The sequence below is a fragment of the Aulonocara stuartgranti genome, assembly GCF_965226115.1.
Source record: "Aulonocara stuartgranti genome assembly, chromosome: 18".
Taxonomy (NCBI): domain Eukaryota; kingdom Metazoa; phylum Chordata; class Actinopteri; order Cichliformes; family Cichlidae; genus Aulonocara; species Aulonocara stuartgranti.
Genome location: NC_138954.1, coordinates 6,371,530 through 6,392,022, shown reverse-complemented (window position 1 = coordinate 6,392,022; position 20,493 = coordinate 6,371,530). Strand labels below are relative to the sequence as shown.

The 20,493-nt window shown below is 39.7% G+C and overlaps 1 protein-coding gene across 1 annotated transcript in view; it reads right to left on the bottom strand.

Annotated features, from left to right (window-relative positions):
- The window catches only part of LOC309694492 (receptor-type tyrosine-protein phosphatase N2-like), a 223,000-nt gene that overhangs the window by 133,634 nt on the left and 68,873 nt on the right, over window positions 1–20,493 (bottom strand). Inside the window, exon 11 of the mRNA XM_082514620.1 lies at window positions 11,336–11,415. Coding sequence (XP_082370746.1) covers window positions 11,336–11,415 — 80 coding nt within the window. The remainder of the gene's footprint in view (window positions 1–11,335; window positions 11,416–20,493) is intronic.

The window sequence follows — 20,493 nt, the reverse complement described above, 5'->3', positions numbered from 1 at the left end:
TAGTTTATGGATAACAACAAACATGGTAAAAGTAATATTAGACGCTGCATATTCACACAATACTATCTTCTGAAGACGATCACTGCATTGTTATTGTTGGTCTGTTCGATAGGATTTGTTGTATTGTATATTCTTAATAAAATGAAAATATGAAGACAGTCTATTTTTCTTTAAACAGTGAAAAACATCTCATGAGAAAACTTTCCTTCTATGGGATAAATAGGACACTGAGCATTACACGGTATGAGCTTAGTCCCAGAGGGATGAAGTAAAATAAAGAGAAGTGTGTAGACAACAGTCAATCAGAAACAAGGACACCGCATTCCTGTTTCAGGTGGGGATCAAGTCAGCCTCATACATATCCCTCGGGGTTTCTGTTTGGTGCTGATTTTCTCTCTTCATGAAGTTTTCCATGTACATCTTAAAACCTGCGAGAATCCTATCTGGATAGACTTCAGGTCATCTTCATATACCTTCACATGATGAACACCCAGCCTCAGAGCATTGGTTCAGTCCCATTTACACCAAAGCAGTCGCCCAAAATCTCACTAAAGCCAAAACATCTTTTTTAAACCTGAAAACTTGTGTCAGGTTTGAAATTGGAAAATAAGTAAACTCCAATGACACAGCAGAGGCCCTGACTTGCTCACCTCTACTAGAGAAGGTAAATTTCCATTCAGAGGATCCAGGGTTCTACGACTGCATTCCTATCCCCAACCGGATGCAGCAGATGGCTTCCCCTCCCTGTGCCTGCTTCTGTGTGAGGATTCTTCCTGATAAAAGGGAGTTTTTCCTTCCCACTGACACCAAGTCGTTGCTCATAGGAGATCTGATTGTTAAGGTTTTCTGTCAAATACTGTAGGGTCTTTATCTTAAAACAAACTGCGTTAAGGTGATGATGTACAGTATGTCATTCTGCATTAGCACCTATTATTTTAAGCTCCAGTTCAAAGGACCACCACAGAGCTCCCAGAGCAAAAGTATGTCTAGCTAAATAAGGCTTTGATACAAAATAAGAAAAAAAAATGATAGCTAAAAATGATTCAATATTTAAAAATACAATCTTAAGATCTATTTATTTAAAGGCAATCTGTAGTCGGTATTTGGGTGGATTGACCTTTTGAAAGATTTTTTTATTTTTTTTTTTAAATCCAGTGACTTTCTCCCAGCAGCTCACAGGGTAGAGCTGCAGAGATTAAATATTTCTAATGTTTTTATATTAACAGAGCATTGGGATATGTACAAAAGTAAAATTATTTTAATTTACAGCGTGGAAAAGATGTGCAAACTAAAGTGAACCACTGACACATTTTGCTAACTATCAGCACTTTCCCTGCTTAGCTCTTAAAATATTGATCCAATTCTCTCTCTTCAAAGCACTGATTGTGATTCCAAATTCATCTCTAACCAGTCCTTAACAGGCATATCCATCCCCGTTCTACTTTCCAGTGCAGACAGAACCCTGCAGAGCCAAATCTTTGTTAGTAATTTGACTTTTTTTATTCTCTACTCTACAACCAGTTTCTCCTTATCCACCCTCTCCCTTTGTAGGTGAAAGAAATCATGGGGAAAAAAGGAGACAGAAGAGAGGCAGACTAAAAAGAACAAGACTGAGAGAGAAACTAAGGGGTGGGGGGTGGGAGTTCGGGTACTTGAGTGCAGTTGTAATCAAGGCCTGTGCACTCAAGAGGGGCCAATCAATCCAACCGTCTGCCTCTACATCTCATCAGGCATCTTGAAGATGGCTAAAAATGAGTTGCTTGGTCCAGGCGGCCTCCTTGGGCCGCTGAGAGAGAGAGAGCTTCAGTAAGGAGTCCATAATAACTGCAGCAGAGGACAGAAAGGTCCTAAAAGTCTGAGCTGCAGTTAGAGCGCAACGAAAAATGACTGACCCCCTGCTGATAGCAGTGTTTACTGCCACAGAATTTTTAGACAGCATAGTTTACTTTAAGGAAAATAGGTAAAATGCAGTCTGGGAAAAAAGCAAATCTTGGAATAATGAAAGATTAATTATGTGGTCAGTAAAATGGCATACAAATGTTGTGTTTGACTGATTATTCCATTCATGTTCAGTTTCCTACAGTATGTCAAACCAAGTTGATTTGAATATTTTCATAATTTCCAATTTACTGTGTGTTTTCTACATATGACCTCTGTACAGCTGTTGTTACACATTATAATAAGAATAAAAATGTCTTCTTGCTTTGTGTTTCCCAGAATGTCCCCACCATGTTTACCTCTGGGGCAGAACATTCAAGCTACTGTCCTCTGACTTCAGTTGGGATGACACGTCCAGTGTGCCTGCAACGACTCAAGGATCGGCAACTTTCGCCTAACGAATAAAAGATCACTGGTTCAATCCCAAGAGGAGACAAAAAGCCATTTTGAGTTGTGTTAAGAAGAGGATCTATGTAAAGACTCTGTCGAACATGCAGAACATGCTGTTGTGACCTTTTGTAAATAAAGCACTGGAAAGTAGTTTTGACTACATACAGGAGGAATGCTCAATAAGCTTGAGTATTAGAACCACAATAGCAGTACAATAGCAAAAATAATATATGCTGTATGCCTGCATCTTCCACAGATGCAAATGAAATCATTTTAACGTTTCATTTTTTCACAGTTTGAATCACTGGTAAGGATATGTCAGCTATTAGCATATTAGCATAAAAATGATGGGAAAAAAAGCGATAAGAACTTAGAACAAAAGCGACTGTCGCTGTCGACACTAAGAGAAAATTCCACTTTTCACTCTAACATTTCAAAAACCTGTAATTTTGCAAAATTGCAGGTACGCTACGTTGTACATTATGGCAGAAAGGAACTTTAAACTAAGACAAAAAAAACCAGTAGGATGAAGAGGTGATAATTAGGAGCAGTCATCAGACAGACACAGTCATTAAATCTGAGGATATTAAGAAAATTCTATCAGATGATTTTACTCCCATCCATTCAGGTTTTAAAAAATGTATATTAAATTATTCAATCCTAGTGCTAACAAGTTTTTGGAAAGGTTCACCCTTGTTCTTCCGCTCAACTGGGATTACAGAGTTACTGGGCTATAAATTACAGGCTTTGCAGTAGCATTTAAATTAGGTAATAAATAAAATATGAACCCAAGAAGCACGCTGATACTGTCCTGTCATTTTGGATGTAAAAGATAAGGGCTGTAATAGCCTTTTCACATCTGAAAAAAAGGCGTATATTTGATGTGTGTGTAGGTGGACTCTATATCTGCATCTGTTTCGGGTCTCAGACCTGTCACTGGTTTCCTGAAAAGCAGGGACACGAATGGCACAAATAACAAATTATCGTTCGAAAGTGTGAGAGCTGCAGCAGAGTTTAACACTCCCACATATCACGTACAAAAATGCCTCAGCACAGCCAACAGAAGCCCTCTCCTTCCACCACAGCTCTGTAGCTGAAGGGATGATGTAAAAGTGATGCAAGCACGAAGCCAGCTTCACTACAAGGTGGCCATCTGGGAGAGGTCTGCCAACCCCGCAGTCAACGTCAGGAGCCGAGGCCAACTCGCAGAGATCCTGCCAGCTGCGGGAGTGGGAGAGAAGGGTTGGAGGTGCCAGCAGGCCAGTGCCAGCATTGGGGAAATCAGGCCGGCTGCTTGGCTGAGTAGCTGGCAGGGTGGCTGCACGGTTGGCTCGGGGATCACGTTGCACCACTGTGCAAACTAGAGCTCGGCAAAACACCTGTGTCCTCCCTCCCCTCCTCTCTGCTCGACGGTAGGACTCACAGATGATTGCAAAGCTCCAGAGGACAGTGTACAGCTCTCTGCTCCCTCTGAAGTCGAACCAAAATAACCACAGGTGACTCTGGAACGGCAGGGGAGTGTGCAAGCTTTTTAAAGCTCGGATGAGGCATCTTGCAATTTCACAGAACGCCTACAGCTCTGTTGTGATGACAGGCGACGAGGCAAAATGCATATCACAGAAAATTGCATCACTAAACACCAGCACACACCTCACATTTTCCCTTTTTTGATCCCCCCCTCCCCTCCCCTCTTTGCCAACAGGTGAGAGAACTTCCACAATCGATTAGCCTTCGGCTTGTGATGAAAACTGATTAGCAGGTGAGCTGCAATGAGGTTAACGGAAATAGATTTGCCTACTTCTGCAGGGCACAGAGAGACTGCTGGACAGATCCCAGTGCCCAAGCTGTTTCCAATGCAATCACATTGCCAATCAATGGGAACAATTAAAGAAGTTCCACACTGTGATGGCGATGACATAAAATCAGTCACTACTGTTAACAATGACAATGCATATGTCAATTTTGACCGTAACACTTCCTCTCTGCAATCATGCATCATGTCAGAAACAAGCAGGTCATATCAGAGCAGTGAGAACAGATTGATTTACCACAATATTATAATCAGGACTGCAATTTATTGATTTACACAAAATCCACATAAGGTGGTTCGAATCGACAAAGAAAAAAGAAAACATTGAAGCCACGTCTTTTTAACAATCAATTTAAATACAAGACAAGTAGTCTACCTTGAGAGACAGTTGATGCGAAGGCAGCACAACAGAGTTGACAATTTCCAGGCATGCAATTTGCGGAGGAATGGTAATGGTGATGGTGATGATGATGACGACCTTTGAAAGGCAGTGTTGGAGAAGCACTCTGCAGCTCTAAGAGATAACTTTAAATTGTCCATAATCACAGGATCTGGGAGCGTATAAGCTGACAAAGTCACAGAAAGACATCTAGCAGTACAGCAACGCACAATTTGACCACATTACTTAGGCATAATTACAGATACATTTCCTCACTATGTTATGACACACAAACACTTGCATGGAACTGGTGCTACGAGAGGGAAAAGGGAGTACTCGACTGCAGTCTGAGGTCTGAGGGCTTGCACATCAATAACAAGGCAAAGTGAGGTAGATGAAACACATTACTTTGACCTAAAGAGCTCAGTAATTACATTTGGCATTTTGACAAGTGTTTAGCTGCAGTGAAGGTCAGTCCTGTCAGCGAACGAGATCTATGCTAATCCAGTCAGACGGAAGAAAACCAGGAGACAAAAAGTCGAGCGAAGGAAAGCTCCGACGCAAACAACGCCTTTGTGAAAGTAACATAAACCCTTCCTCCACCCAGTCGTCAGGATCTGTTTTGAAGCTCTGTGACAGAAAGATATCAGCTGTCGGGATAAGGGTGAAGCTGCTTCCTCCTCTACAGCGGCCAGAACAATTTCCGCTTACTAAATAGCCACTTTATTATCATGCCGATACACCGTCGATTTAATTTGATAAAATATTAAATTTGCTGTACTGTTAATGTGATTAAGGCTTGATGTATAGAAAATACCCTTAACATCTGCGTCTGACTTTAATTTGGTTCTCGTGTGCTGCAATTAATACTGTTTGAAAAGGCTGGGAGAAGCAGGCAAATGTTCCAGGGTCCTGCATTATAACCAAATATCAAAGCAGTTTAAATATCCGCTTCGGTGAAATGGGTCGCCATGCCTGCTACAGAGTACGCCGACTGAAAGAGCTGCATGCTGTTGCCCAGCACTTGAGGAGCATTTATGGTGGAGTACAAAGTGTCCACGCTGGCACTTCTGATGTGAGTTCATCAGAACGAAATAAGTCTCGAAACAATGATTCAGAGCAGAATCAGGAAATATCAGATCACTTTTGATGCAGCTTTGGTAGACATGCATTGCACACTCTAAAATAAAACAACAAGCTTTTACTTTCTAGCTAGAGGACATCTGACATCTGAAGAAAAGATTATTGAGCATGTTTGCAAATGAAAACATTTTTGCCATCACATTTGAATGCATTGGTCAGGCTGTGAAGGGTTAATGTTGTGTTTCCTAGTGAAACTAAGCTGTTCAGCAACTAAAACTAAATTAAACTGAATGTAAAACAAAATTTTAAAAAGTTTTAAGTAATTGGCCCAAACTTTAAGCAAGGTTCTCTATTTAACATACTCGTGTAATAAATTTCAGTTATATGTTATATATGGGAAAAATGTTCTTTACAAGAAATAATTATTTCACATAATGATCAATATTTTCTCCCATTTTAACTCATAGTGACCTCCGTCAGGAAATTTACATGTCAACACACAAACCATCCTTCTGAGATAAAAGCAAAACACTGAGCAGCCACCTATTGTCTGCAGCTAACAAAGCAGGCTTCCTTTCACTTAAAAAAGGGGGAAAAGTGATGGCAGAAGAGTCTAAACCTGACCACTATCAACAGAAGCTGTCCTAACAGTGAACAATCACTGAGACTGCAAAGCTTTTCGGCATGTGTGAGTAACTATCTTCACACCAACAGGCATTATTAGCATGTAGGCAAAAACAACTGCTGGCAGAATAAAAAAAGAGAGTAGAAGTCAAGCGAACAGACGGTGAAGGATCAGGCTATCTCAGCTGCTCTCCTTCTGCTTTAAGTGCTAATTGAGCTGCCCGCTGTCCTGACCCTGACCCCCGGCCTATTCACAGGGTCCCGTTCTCACGACCGTGACGCACCGCTGCAAGTAGCCCCTGGGTCCTCCCGCCCACCCTCGGCCGGACAATGAGGGTCACCACCTCGCTGCCCACCATCTTGACATCCACCCCCACGTTTGACAATGGCCTCCGGTGGCCTCGGAGTCTTTCACAATGGATGGGCGCCCATGACAGAAGTGGTAACGTGGCTTCTTAAAATGCAACAACAGGTCTGGATAGCCTGACTGCACTAATCGGACCTTTTGGCACCCAGGGGCCGAGGTCAGAACCAATCCAGTGTAAGAAAAACAGGATCCAAGAGATTAGCTTTAAAAGATTTTTACATAATACAATTTAACTTAAGTATGTTTTTTTTCCAATTACATCTACTTGAGATTCAAAATATTTTACAATTTTTTTTTTTTACATTTTATAGGCTTATAAAGTCACTTGTAACACCTACTAATATCATCTCTTTTATTTATGTGTATTTATGTGTCAGGAGAACCATGTAGTATAATCTGATGATTTGGCCACTGGGGCAAAAGCTAATTTTGGGGGATTTCCAGCAACCATAGTAGCCAAATTTTGTCACTTGTCACAAACAAAATTAGAAGGTAACTCATTAAACGTCAGGCAAATGTCCAGTGGGTGTTAGTAAATGTTCTGTGAGTGGATTCTTTACCTGCGTGCAGAATAAATGCTGCTCAAGTGTGAGCGGTTAATAGGCAGACTCACTACGGCAACCAAAAGTCCCGATGGACATGTCGACATGTCCATCTACTTACAGAGGCTAATGCATCAGTCACAAAACAGCAACCATATTACGATAATGCTTAAAAGAAAATTGCAGAATTTTGGTGCAGTGTTCTTTTTGTAAATATAAACTCTTACAACCCCAATAACACACCTTATTCTTATGCCATCTTCATATTTATGCTGTTTTCTTCTGTAAATGAATAATAGAACAGACAGTAAAACTTAAAAGAAGTGGATTTACACACCTGGCTATGCCTGAGTGGTTTTATTAATGAAGTGGAAATGAGAATGGAAAATTGCAACTCTAACAGGAATAAATGATTTTTTTCCTCATGCAAAATGTTTAATTTATGTAGTTATGTAGCTGCCTATGCTTGAAAAAAATATATTTTTTAAAATGTAATCATAAAAAATGAGATTTTAAATGTTAAAATCTAAAATAATGAATGAAGTTAGTGTGATTAGCTTATCAGGTTTGAGTTGATATGGTTGATTTTTATTTGATATTCTCTCGTTTGATTCGATTTTTCAAACCTTTGAATATCTCCTCCGTCAGTTTTCAGCGTTCTCATGATTCAATTGTGGATATTCAAATTACCCAGAGCAGCACATGCACTCTACAGCCCACATTAAACGATGTGAATCCTCCTTTCACCATAATTTTTGTGCTTTAAACATCTTTCTGGTAAACAAATGAGGTCTTCGCACAGATTTGATCAAATAAAACGGAACGATTTTAAACACAGCTGCCATAAGCCTTCAACCTAAACACAAGAATTTGTGACAGAGGAGATGGAAGTCCACTCTCTCCCCTCTGCTGCTGTGTGACTATAAACGATGATAAAACGACGTCATTACAATGGCCGTGTAAAGCTTAATGTTTCAGAAAAGCACTATAAGCCACGGCTAGAGGGGATAATGTACGCTTTGGGATGGATTGATATTCTAGTTGAATATGACAAACGACACTTTAAAGATGGCCCGCCCACACTATTGCACTTTAGCTGAGAGGACGCCGTATTTCATTTCAAGCACGTTCTGTCAAATGTTTGCATTAATAACAATCGAGTCTCATCCGTGACCCCGCAGAGCCACCGGGCGCGGCGGGCGGGAAATGAGAACGCCAACAATAGCACTTAAAAACAGGAGAGAAGCCGTTGCATAATCAGCGTGTGCGTCTGTGTATGGTTGGGGTAAAAAGAAACGTAAAAGCATGTGCCCATGCAAGGAGGTGGGTTTGCAATTATCAAGCAGGATAAGAACTAAAAATAAAATACTCATTTAGGTTACTTTAACTTACTTTGGTCCGATTTCCTACTGTGGGTGATATTTGCATGTGTGTGAACTGGACCCAAGGAGTATCAGGAATGTCCCCTCTCTCCCTCTCCCTCTGGACTGACAGCTTAGCTAATGGCAAACATTCCTTCTTTCTTTATTCCCCACTTCATCAACACCTTCGCCTCATTACTGTGAGTCACACACTGTAGTCTGCTGAACACACACACGCACACTCTCACACACCTTCACAATGTCTCTACCCCTGAATTGCACTGTGATAGAGAGTTCCTCTCCATGTGACAGAACAGCTTGAACCGAGTCGTTTTGAGTCACAGGATCTTGAAACAAAATCAGGTGGAACTTCCTTTGTGTGCTTTGGAAAGCAGAAGGTGGTAGACAACAAATTTCTGCTGATAACGAGCGACTTTGCACTCACAACGCCGCCCTTGTGAAAACATTTACACACCTGATTTCTGCTTGTTTTAATCTTCTCCACAATCAACAGAAATTACACCTATTATGATATTAGCAATAGTCACAACTGATGATTTTGCATTTATTACCATTTTTCTAAACAGAGTTCTGTGTTAAACTGTGCAAATTAGGCAAAGATCAGACTCCACATCAAGCTTCCATATTCAATCCATCAATGCTATCCAACAAACCAGCCTGGTTTCACAGGGAAAAAAAGTCAGGTGACTATGACCTCTCAACTTTAGAATGCATAGAAATGATTTGTAATGTGTTCACATTATGTGCAGCCACCACAGAAACAAGATTCAATTAGGGCGTTTGTTGTCTTGGACACACAAATTGGCTGGTTCATACGAGGTAGCGGCACAAAAGACCAATAAAATTAGCAGTGGCGGGGGTGGAGCTGCTAAAAACAAAGAGTTGCACTCTGGAGACTGGGATATGAGTCTCCTGTTGGACCACTGAGGCAATCTTGTCAATATTTCAGTGATTATTAGAATTATTCAAACACCTGAACCATTTCGTTCAGCTTAGACACTGAAACTAGCTGATGAAGGTCAGGAAAGAACATTTTGGGGCAGACTTACCTGAGCTGAAACACAGTGGTAAAAAGAAAAAACAGCACCATTTTCCATAGGCTACCTACTGTGATTGTTGTGTAAAATATGTGATGGTGTTGTCACCCCCACCTGAGATGGTACTCCTTATACTGGCGACAAAGACCTCGGAGGAGAAGCTTTTACCTTTAAGCGGTGACGGCATCTAACCCATTACTCATTTGAACCCATTATGTGCCACCTCCATTTAGTGCATGTGAAGAGTTTGTAGCAATTTTTACATTTTTCGATTAAAAATAAAACACTGGTTCCTTCAGCATCGATTAATAAATCCTTCACGAAGGTAAATGTCTTTTTTTTTTTAATCGTGAGCTGTGATTGCCGTTTTTTTATACAGAGATCCTGTAGAACCTTTGGTTTGCTACCTGAGTCCCTCTTCCACACGGAAAAATTCACTTTATACCAGTGTTCTTACTTGAAATGTTCTTAATTCTTATGATGTTGACTCTTTAACTAAAAGTAAATAATCTCTCTCGGTGTGAGTTCCAAAAAGTAAAATGTGATGTATGGTTGTAAGTGCGTCATTTTGAACATTTTGGAGGAGGTGACTCATGCATTATTCCTCCAACTTACTTGCAGTCAGTCTAATGTGTGTGAGCATGTCCAGGGAAAGCTAAATGTGAGAGAGAAAGGTACAAAGGCAGCAGATGGTAATTTTAGCAGAGGCAAGTAGGGGCAAAATTAGGCTCCCTATTGTATTTTTACTTCTTTAATGAGATGTATTTCTTGAAAAAAAAAAAGTTTGTGGAGAAACATACCTGTTAGGAACAGCTAGAAACTGCAAACAAGTGGCACATTAACGAGCAAGTCAAAGGAAGTTTAAGCTTTACACAGAAATCTGCTTATGCATCTTCAGAATCTGAAGGCAAGAAAAAAAAATGTACTGGCTGATCTCCTGCTATGTACTGACTCATTAACTCTACTGCAGTTGTACCTTTTAGTTATTTATAGGATACTAATTGTCCATCTTATTATGTCCCATTTAACATTTAATTATGCAAACAGGGAAACCATCAGCTATCATCTGACGGGTTGATAGTTTTGTATGGCAGACTGCATGTATCGCCATGGCTACTCCATAGCCTGCTACCAAGTTATAAATCATGCATAAGTCACTAGCCCAGGGTTCTTAGAACAACCTGGCATTAAACAAGTGGTGTACAGTTGGTATTTTAAGCTTTTTATCCAAAAACAGCAACATGCTGAAGCCCTTTGATGCTTTATTACAGCAACATTTAGTATAACCATGTTAATCATGCTGGTTGGTTGGCTTTAAAGTTGTCCAAAAGCTGATTCTTCCTTGTGAGAAAACTTCTGTTTTTTTCTTTGTGTGGCATTAATGAAATAACTCATTCTCCAAACACAACAAATATCTGGTGTCCCTGTTTTGTTTTTTTCTAGCTTGTTTATTTAGGCACATATCCAACTCTTCGGATGGATTTCCATGATGGAGGCAAACATGGTTGCTTGAAGATTTGTAACAAAACAGAAAACCCAGCTGGCTTTCTTTCAAAATGGACCAGTACCAAATACTTAGCCAAAGTGAACACAAAGGAATTGAATAACTTGCCACAAAATGCCTGCTTGGATGTGGCAGAATACTCAGTAGGAAAAAAAAAAGAATTCTTGGAGGAGTCATAAGTTTTGAAAAATGTTCATCTGGGGCCTCAGGTGCAGCAGCAAGCCAATGATAATGGGTTGTCTTTTCCTCTGTCAGTATAAAGACAACATTACTACCTACCAGCCACGTTGGCCACATCTGCGGTGCTGACGTTCTGAGCGTTGGGACTCACTTTGAAGGTCACAGCCGGGCCCACCACCCTGTGAAAGACACACATACACACATTTAGAAGCTTTACAAAAGGCATCTTCTGAATCTATTTCCCTTGGCGGCTAGGTGTTGTTTTTCAGACACCCGCAGATAAGAAGTTTTGCTCATTAAAGCTCAGCCATACATGCACTTGAGAGAAGAAAAAAAAATGCTTCAACCTGTGGCGATCCTTTAGGCTGCTGCAATCCCCATCACCACAGCGAGATAACCTCTTGAATCTCAATGTAATGCGCCCACTGGCATTTAAGCACGCAAGGAAATGAAGAAAGGAGAATCAGGATACTCTGATACGTGATTCTCAGAAGAGCAAACACATTTCCAGCTGCCTGGTTTATAATACATTTACATTTTGATTCAATATATGGTGACTGTGATGCACTTTGCCATGATAGATGTAAATTCAAGGGGACAGGAACTAAGAGGTAAAAACAAAGGCAAGAATATGAGCAGAAAAAGAAGCAAAAGACATATGTAGTCCTTTTTAGGGTGCTTTGGAAAGAGCTTTTTTTACCCTGTTCATCCAACATTTATTCCAATAAAGCAGCTTGAATTGAAACACTGAGGGAGAGACGCAGAGAAGCTGGGTGGTCAGAGCCAAAGCGGAGTCTCCCAATGTGATTAACCTTTTGTTTTTCCTGCTGTAATTCAGACTAAAGGCCCAGCAGGAAGATATATTACGAAGTCCCCCACCAGGATGTATTGTGCGCCGCTAAAGGAAGTAACTGCTGCTGTAACAACACTGTTATAAAATATGGTGACATCATTAATGGAGCAGGTCCTATCCTAATGCTGCCGAAAAAAAACGTGTTCAAAGTGGTTTCACATTGATGGATTTAAATTGTTTTCATTGGTGCTTTTGAGTGCATTTTGCAGACTGTGGGGTCGGCCTCTTCTATTATAATAATTAAACTAAAAGGATCAGCAAAATAATTAAGAGAAATGTGCAAAATAAAAGCAGATTCACCTTTTGTACAGAAGCCCACCGCATATAATGTGTCTTGACTCTGTACTCCTTTGTGCTTTGCACTTCTGTACAAAATGCACTGCATGCATAGACCTATTGAACCAATGTTCTCATGCATTTACAAGCGAAATCAATGTAAAAATATAAGATTTGTCTCTAAAAGAGTACATTCTAACACAGTCCATCAGTACAGTGTACAGTACAATTTAGCCAGTCTCTACACTCTAAAAACCTCAAAGTGTTTACTTTTCAAACCTTTGTAAAAGTTGGATGACCAGCCTTCATTTAACATTATCATGAAGTATTTAAAACTGTTATTGTGGGATTTTAATTGGGTTTCTTGAGCCCAGAGGCCAGAATATCAAAGAAAAACATGAAAAGCCCAGACTCATATTCACATGTTGTTTTACATGCAACAGTAATTCTACATTATTTTAACATATAAGCTGCAACGACAACTAATTAGATGAAGTCGAATTAGTAATCCACGCATGTGATAGAAGTGTTCAATAAAAGATGTACATTTACCTTTACTTTTCCACTACACGCTGCCGTGTTTTCACCACGTTACACATATTTGTACTTTCATGTTAACTTAGCAGCCAAAGACACAAAATATTACAAAACGAGTCAGTCTGTCCCAGGAACACCACACAACACAGCAGCTCATTTTTCCGACCATTATTTCTCCTCCGAGGTATGAGGCCGATATATTTGTCACATCTATGAAGTGATTCATCAGCCGGCACAGGCACACTCTCCGTGTGTGATGAAGAGGTAAAATCGCTCATGTTGAGTTGATCACATATCCATCTGTCGGCCTCTGCTACCCAGGGCAGCGCCAGCACAAAGACACCACATTGACTTTGAACCTTGTAAATAACCTTGTCACTCACCGGGCAAAAGAAGCGCACAGGAGGTGATTTTATATCTTCTATTGCTTCAATTTATCATTTTTCAAAAAAAACCCAACATGTATTAACGCAGCTTTTGACACATTGTTTCTGATGATCGCAATGCTAAAAGCTTTTGGCCTTACACCTCGTCTCTCAATCTGTAGAGCAACACACTTTAATATAAACTTGAATCTAACAAGCATCCAGCAGCAGCATCATGATAACTAATTGCAAAGGCGGAGGGAAGGCGGTGGGGGTGGAGGCACTGCAGATATATCTGGTGTGCTAAACTGAAATCAAACACGCTCCCAGCTGAACAAAAGAGTGACAGGGACCCTGACTACATGACTGACAACTGAAGCAAACCCTGTCATACTGTAAGTGCTAAAACATCATTTTAGTCTTTGACTGAAGGAATAACAACACCTGAACGCGCCTGAAGACTGAACCTTAAGAAAATATGTACCTCACTGAAGAGAAACGTAACAAAGTGAGCCTGAAAAGCTAAAATCATATTTTTAAGGTCGGCAAATCTTGAAATAAATCAATAGAACAGTATAAAAACAAACAAATTTAGTGATTAAGAAATGTAAAAGCTTACACAGTACTTTACACACTGAAAGACTTTAATGCTCTAGATAACATTTAAAGCCATCACATCATTCAGATGAAAACAACAAACAGCACTATATATTTAAATGATGTGACCATAAATACTAGAAATAGCCAACAACAACAAGAAACTCTAAAAATAAAGTGCAATAGAAACATTTGTTGGTGTAGAAAGAAAGAAGTGCATTTCTGTTTAAAAAATAAAACCCTTATTGTGCAGGATATGATACTTCTCTGCAGTAGTCAGAGAAGTACACAGACTTTTTAGTCAGCTGTTTAAAATTTAAGAGTTATGAGCAGTCGCATTTGTCAGGATTCAGTTCAAAGAGGGAACCTAAGAGACCAGAGACTACAAAATAATAATAATAATAATAATAATAATAATAACAACAGGGGGAAAAAAAGAAACTAGCTAAGCACAAGAACACAGAGAACTTGAAAGGAACTGTAGCAGGTGACCTGACATAACACAGAGAGAATCAGGACTACTTTACATTATTACACAACTATGACTACAACTATTAAGGGCGAAAACCACAATGCCAGAAAACACAAAGAACTAAAATCATTCGCCGAAAAAATATAAAGGAAAAGAAACTCAAACCTACAAATGTGTGGACCACATGCTTAAAAACACTTTGGAAATAGAGCTGGTGTTAACTTGTTGTTTTTACTGTCCATTTACTTAGAACGCACAAATTTACAATCATGCTCAGATGTGTCAGAGTCAAGTCAAACTATATAAACAGCTCCAGTTTCACCATCAAGAGTAATGACATTAATATAATGACTTTTTTTAAAGACAAGAAAAAAAAATTGCATACAGACCATAATACACACTGAAATGTATATGCATATCGAACATGAAGTGATAACGAGTTGGATTATTTTAGCACAGAAAAAGGACTGTGGAAGGACTCTGCAGGACAGAAGCTGCAGATTAAAGTTTATATGGTGTGCGAGTTTTCTGTCAAGTGCCCAAGGGGTAAATAAGATAGAGGTATTTCATTTGAACCTTAATGTTCACAGTTGGAGGAAAAGAAAGTGTCAGCTTTTGAATGCATTCACTATTATTTGAGTTATTATTTCACTTTGCTTGCTTTGAGGGAGACACATCCTTTGTGATTTTATTGATTTGTGCCAAACGCTGTGACAGTTCTTAAAAAGGTATGATATAAAATATGATACAAAACAGTAAGTGTTCACACCTATGGCCTCAGTTTGTATCCAGTCTGTCATCATCATCATCATCATCCTCACATCCAGACAGTTCAGGCCCACTCTCTCCTCCTAGTGGCAGCTCTTAGATATGAACCTTCAGCTCAGACACAGACATTACATCACCCAGACCCTCATGTTTCAATAAAATAAATAATTTTTTTTAAACCTCTAGTCTACACTCACTGATGGTTACACAAGAGCCATCATTATTCGGCAGCCAGCTACAGTCAAAGGCTCCGAGAAGCCACCCACATCAGCACTTCCCTCCCGCTCACCGCGTTGCCCTCAACCACTACCAGGCCAACGTGGCAGCTAAAAACATTTCCAAGGCCGTTTTGCTGAAAGTGCTCACCGTCAGTATTATCTAATCAGTATTGAATTGTTCCAAATGAAATGTAAGGGTGTGAGTCACTCTCCAGGTTTGTTTTGTGTCCTGGCACAGTGTGTAGGCTCACTTTTATGATTCATACGTTGCCAGTGTTGGAAGTTTTGCTGGAGGCTCGTCGAACCGCTGCTGATCTCTGGCTGCAGCCCCGAGAGGAAATTGTTAGAAAAGGGAAGTTTTGTTGTCTTTTCAGTGGCTGAGGTTTCACAGGTCGATGACTACTTTGTTCAGAGATACTTTTGTTGTTTTAATATACGAATCCAATTTCAAAGAAGTCAGGACACTATATACATAGATAAAAAGAGAATGCAATCATTTGCAAATCTCACAAACCTACTGTCAATGGAAAATTGTATTTAGTAGTCAGTATAATCTTTTAGTGATATAAGTTTGCATATGGTAGAATACTGCATGTAGTTATTTGTATTAGGAAATATTCAACCATGTATACTTAGAGGCATATAATTAATTGTGTGTGATCTCTAACAGGCTGCAGGCTTGGGGTGCATCCCAGGAATGCACCCCCACGTCTGGGAGCATGAGAGCTCATACCTTGTTTTATTGTTTTACGGCAGGATTAACGTAGCTATGTCTGTTTTAGTTTAAGTGCTTCTTTACATATAGATGAACTGCTGGACTTCCTCACCATGTTATCTAGGGTGGGGGAGACTACCCCCTTTCCTGACAAAGGATGTACCTTTTGTGCTCTCATGACCCTTTGATCAGCAACACACACACACACACACACACACACACACACACACACACCTACTGAAGTATAAATAAAGATTGGGGCAGTTTCTTAGTGCGAGTCTCAGTCTGGAGGCTGCCCTTGCTAGCAAGAAGTTCTGTGTGTTTCTCTTCTCTGAGTCTTTACTGAAGAAGTGTTTTAGAATATTTTCCCTAACACCTACATTTTATCCACAGCAGAACACAGGAAACACGCAAATGTTTAAGCTGAGAAAATTCTTTTTGAATTTGATTTCAGAAACTCATGTCAACAAAGTCAGGGCAGGGACATGTTTACATCTGGACATCTGGGACATGATGAGACCAGCTGCTGGACCTGTGGGAGAGCCCAGTTCTACTGGACTCTTCTCCTTCAAAGTCGTGCTGTTGTAATAGCTGCATTATGTGGTCTACCATTGTCTTGCTAAAATATGTAAGTCTTGTCCTGAAAAAGCCATGATCTAGATGGGAGTATATATTGATATAAAACCTCCGTATATCTTTTCAAATGATCTTTCATTGATTTTGCCTTTCCAGATGTGCAAGGTGCTAATTCCATAGGCACTCATGAACCCACAATCTATCAGAGATGCAGGCCTTTGATTGAGGGCTGATAACAAACCAGATGGTGCCTCTCCACTTTAGTCCTGAGGATGGTCCTTTCCATGCTTTCCAAAAAGAACTATACATTTTGATTCATGTGTCCACAGAACAATGATTTCTGAGTCTGTGCAATGAGTTCCATTAAAGAATCATCCTCATTTTTAAATGCAGTCCTACCCAACGATCCAAAGAGTGGCATGGCTCCAATATTGATTTTTGGCTCTCTGCTTAGTGCACAGAGATTTCACCAAGATTCTGTGAATATTTAGATTATGTATCAGAAGATGATAAAATATTTAAAATCTTAACAATTTTATGTTGAGGAACGTTATTCTGAAAATATGTAGACATTTTTGTCAGATTACAGATACTCTGCCCTCCTTTACTTCAGAGGAACTCTGCCTCTCTAAGATGTTCTTTTTCAATCCAATTTTATTTATACAGCACCAAATCACAACAACAGTCGCCCCATATTGTAAGGTAGACTCTACAATAATGCATACAGAGAAAACCCCAACAATCATATGACCCCCAATGAGCAAGCACTTTGGCGACAGTGGGAAGGAAAAACTCCCTTTTAACAGGAAGAAACCTCCGGCAGAACCAGGCTGAGAGAGAAGGAAGACAGGATAAAATTTTATACCCAATCATACTACAGACATATTTCGAATTAACCTAATTAGTTGGAACATTTTCCTTCAGCTGTTTCCTTTGAGTACCACTTAATTTTTAAGCCTTTCCTCTGTACCAACCTTTTGAAACGTGTTGCTGCTGTCAAATTTAAAAGGAGCAAATGTTTTTCATGAAATAGTAAAACATCCAGCCTTTTCTGGAATTGGGGCTGTACTAAGCTGCTGAGGCTGTGTAAGGTGTCTGCAGTGTCCCTGCATGGTAAATGGATGAAGTTTGCGCAGTGGATAGAGGTTAGGTGTATGAGGGGCAGATACAGGACTCTGAAAAATAAAGTTAGTTCGTGGAACTAAACATTTAACACCAGCTTCTAATAGCAAACATATTTTTTCTGACAAAAAAACAAAAAATGAACCAAAACCAAACCCCCTTTACCGACAACCTGGATAAGGATAAGCGGAAGAGAATAGATGGGAAGTTTTCTACTTTAAAAAAAAGTAGAAAACTTCCCATAGAAACAGTTAAAGATTTTTTGCACTTGAACAAACTTCATCAAATATAAACCAAGAAGGATCAAAAGTATTTAAAACCCAGAAGTAGTATTTTTTTTAAATTAAGATGGCTCAATAAAGCAGCTGGACATTTCCACAGGTTATAAATTTATATATCACTTAAACATTTGTACTGCTTTAAAAAAAATTATTATTTTTCAAGGATTTTTTTGGTTTAAGGAAACTGACCTGATAGGTGCAGGTTCAGCTAGGCCAGTGCTATATGCCATGTTTGACAGGATATGTAATCTTACAGTTCCTGCTGATACAAATAAAGAAAAAAAATCCTCCCAAGGCTATACAAGTTTTCTCAGAGAACCACAGAGCCTCGCTCTGTCCTTCAAACTGATAAAAGCAAATCAGATAATCTATGAAACCCATAATAATACAGCATGTTCTCTCTACCACACTACTGTAACGAGACATTAAGGCAAATAAGAAAAAGCTACAAGTTTATCACCTATACCGACAGCTCAAACAGATAAATACTACAACTGCTATCTCAAATACTTTTATAGCTCAAAGCGAAATAGGGAACTAGAGGGATATTATATCAATTATTTCTAATGCAATATCACATCTTATTTTAGGACTGAGTTTACCTAAATATAATAAATAAAGCTGTTTAAATACCACAATACTTTATAAGGTAAAAAGTATTTGAGGGTAAATTTAAAAGCAGGGATAATTCACTCGTATTTGCATTTGATGGAAAAAACGGTCCCATAAAAGGTGTTCGGATAACTTACAAAGACTGCATACAGAATAAGATGAGATTTCTATCATTAAATGTATGCAATGGGAAATATGATATTGGATACAAGTAAATGGATATTTTTAAACTATCTGCAACCACCAGTTTTTAGTGCGGTTTCAGAGTATGGTGTTGGAAACCACAGGCAGGCTGAGAAATTAGTGTCAGTCTGAGCCCTATGTTCCTGAGCTTATTTATTCCATTTAAGGTGACTGCTGTTGCCACAGTGGCGAGGAGCCGGGCAGCCTTGGAAAATAAGCGTGGTGCATCTGACAAATTGTCTAGGCGGCTCCCCCTGCTGGGCTTTCACTGCGCTCACAACAAAAGAGACCCCTGGATTTCTCTCCCTCTCTCTCTGCCTCCCTTGCGCTCTCTGTATCTCTCTCTCTCTCTCAGTCGCTCTCTCGTTTTCTCTGCCTCCTATCCATCACTCTCCCCACTGTATAGCTCCCTTCTTTCATTCCCAGAATAGGAGAACAAAGACAAAAGGTGCATTAGAACAGGGGAACAGTACGGGCCACCCAGGGACTCAATGCAGCAGCCGAGCAGCACGGCAAGGTGCCAAGCAACGACGGGGGCCAAGCGGAGGGGGTGGAGAGAAAGAGTGTGTGTGTGTGTGTGCGCGCGTGTGTAGGTATGCATGTGTGTGAATCATGCGACCCCAAGCCACCCAATCCCCACCTGTCCACACACTCTCACAAATAGAAGACTGTAGACATGGATTCCTACTCTCTCTGCTTCCCTTCAACCCAGGCCGAGTTCAATTCAATTTGGACGTTGCTTTATCAACAGTGAATGGAGTTACACTGTACAATGCAAGTATAAAAAGCAATGCTTTCCTAGTACTTCTATCCATTTAACAGTGTCAAAATTTCACCTCTTAGAAGACAAACACCAGCCAACATGAACTGAAAAACCAACACCAAAAAATATGCTGTACTAACAAGATAACAAATAATCCAAACTAATTCTACAAAGCACCAAATAAACTGTGAATTAGCGTCCTCGCGCTAAACTTCAAAGGAAAATGCATTTTAAGTAAACTTCGTTGTTTTGTTTCCGGAGCTTTCAGTTTTATCTTTTTCCACCTGTTCAGCTGAGTGTTACATTATATTGTGCCCATCGTGCACCACACTCGAAAAAGTGAACAACTCAGGCTAGAAGTATTCTTCATTCTACCATTTTTACAACACAGACTGAGAATTCATATACAGGTTTTTATCTCACCATCTCATTTTTAAAAAAACAAAGGGAGTAGATTAGTGACTGATTGATGTTTTTTGAGTTTGGTCACCTTTAAGGATTTGATATCTGAAATAAACAGTTGACAATTTCACATTTGGACTAGTATAACTGTCACCAATATACTGTAGAAAACTACACAGACCAGAGTTTAGGTAAACTCAACGCATTAGATTGTGTTAATCAATGTTATTTGAGGCCTAAAGACTGAATGAATTTTGCATTATAACACAACACATATGGAAATAATCAGGCAGATATCTAACAGATAATTTCAGAACAGCCACTGCAAAAGATCAATCTCCATTTGCTGAATATGGCCTTGAATGAAGTCATGGTTCAATACTGAAGATCTGTTTGCTCAGTTGCGTCTTTATTCGTCTGCAGGACGTGTGAGTATTTGCTATTCCAAGTGTTCGATTTTCTTCATCGCTTCTATTTTCCAATGCTGTCAGGATCCCTACATTGACGTCACGTCCCA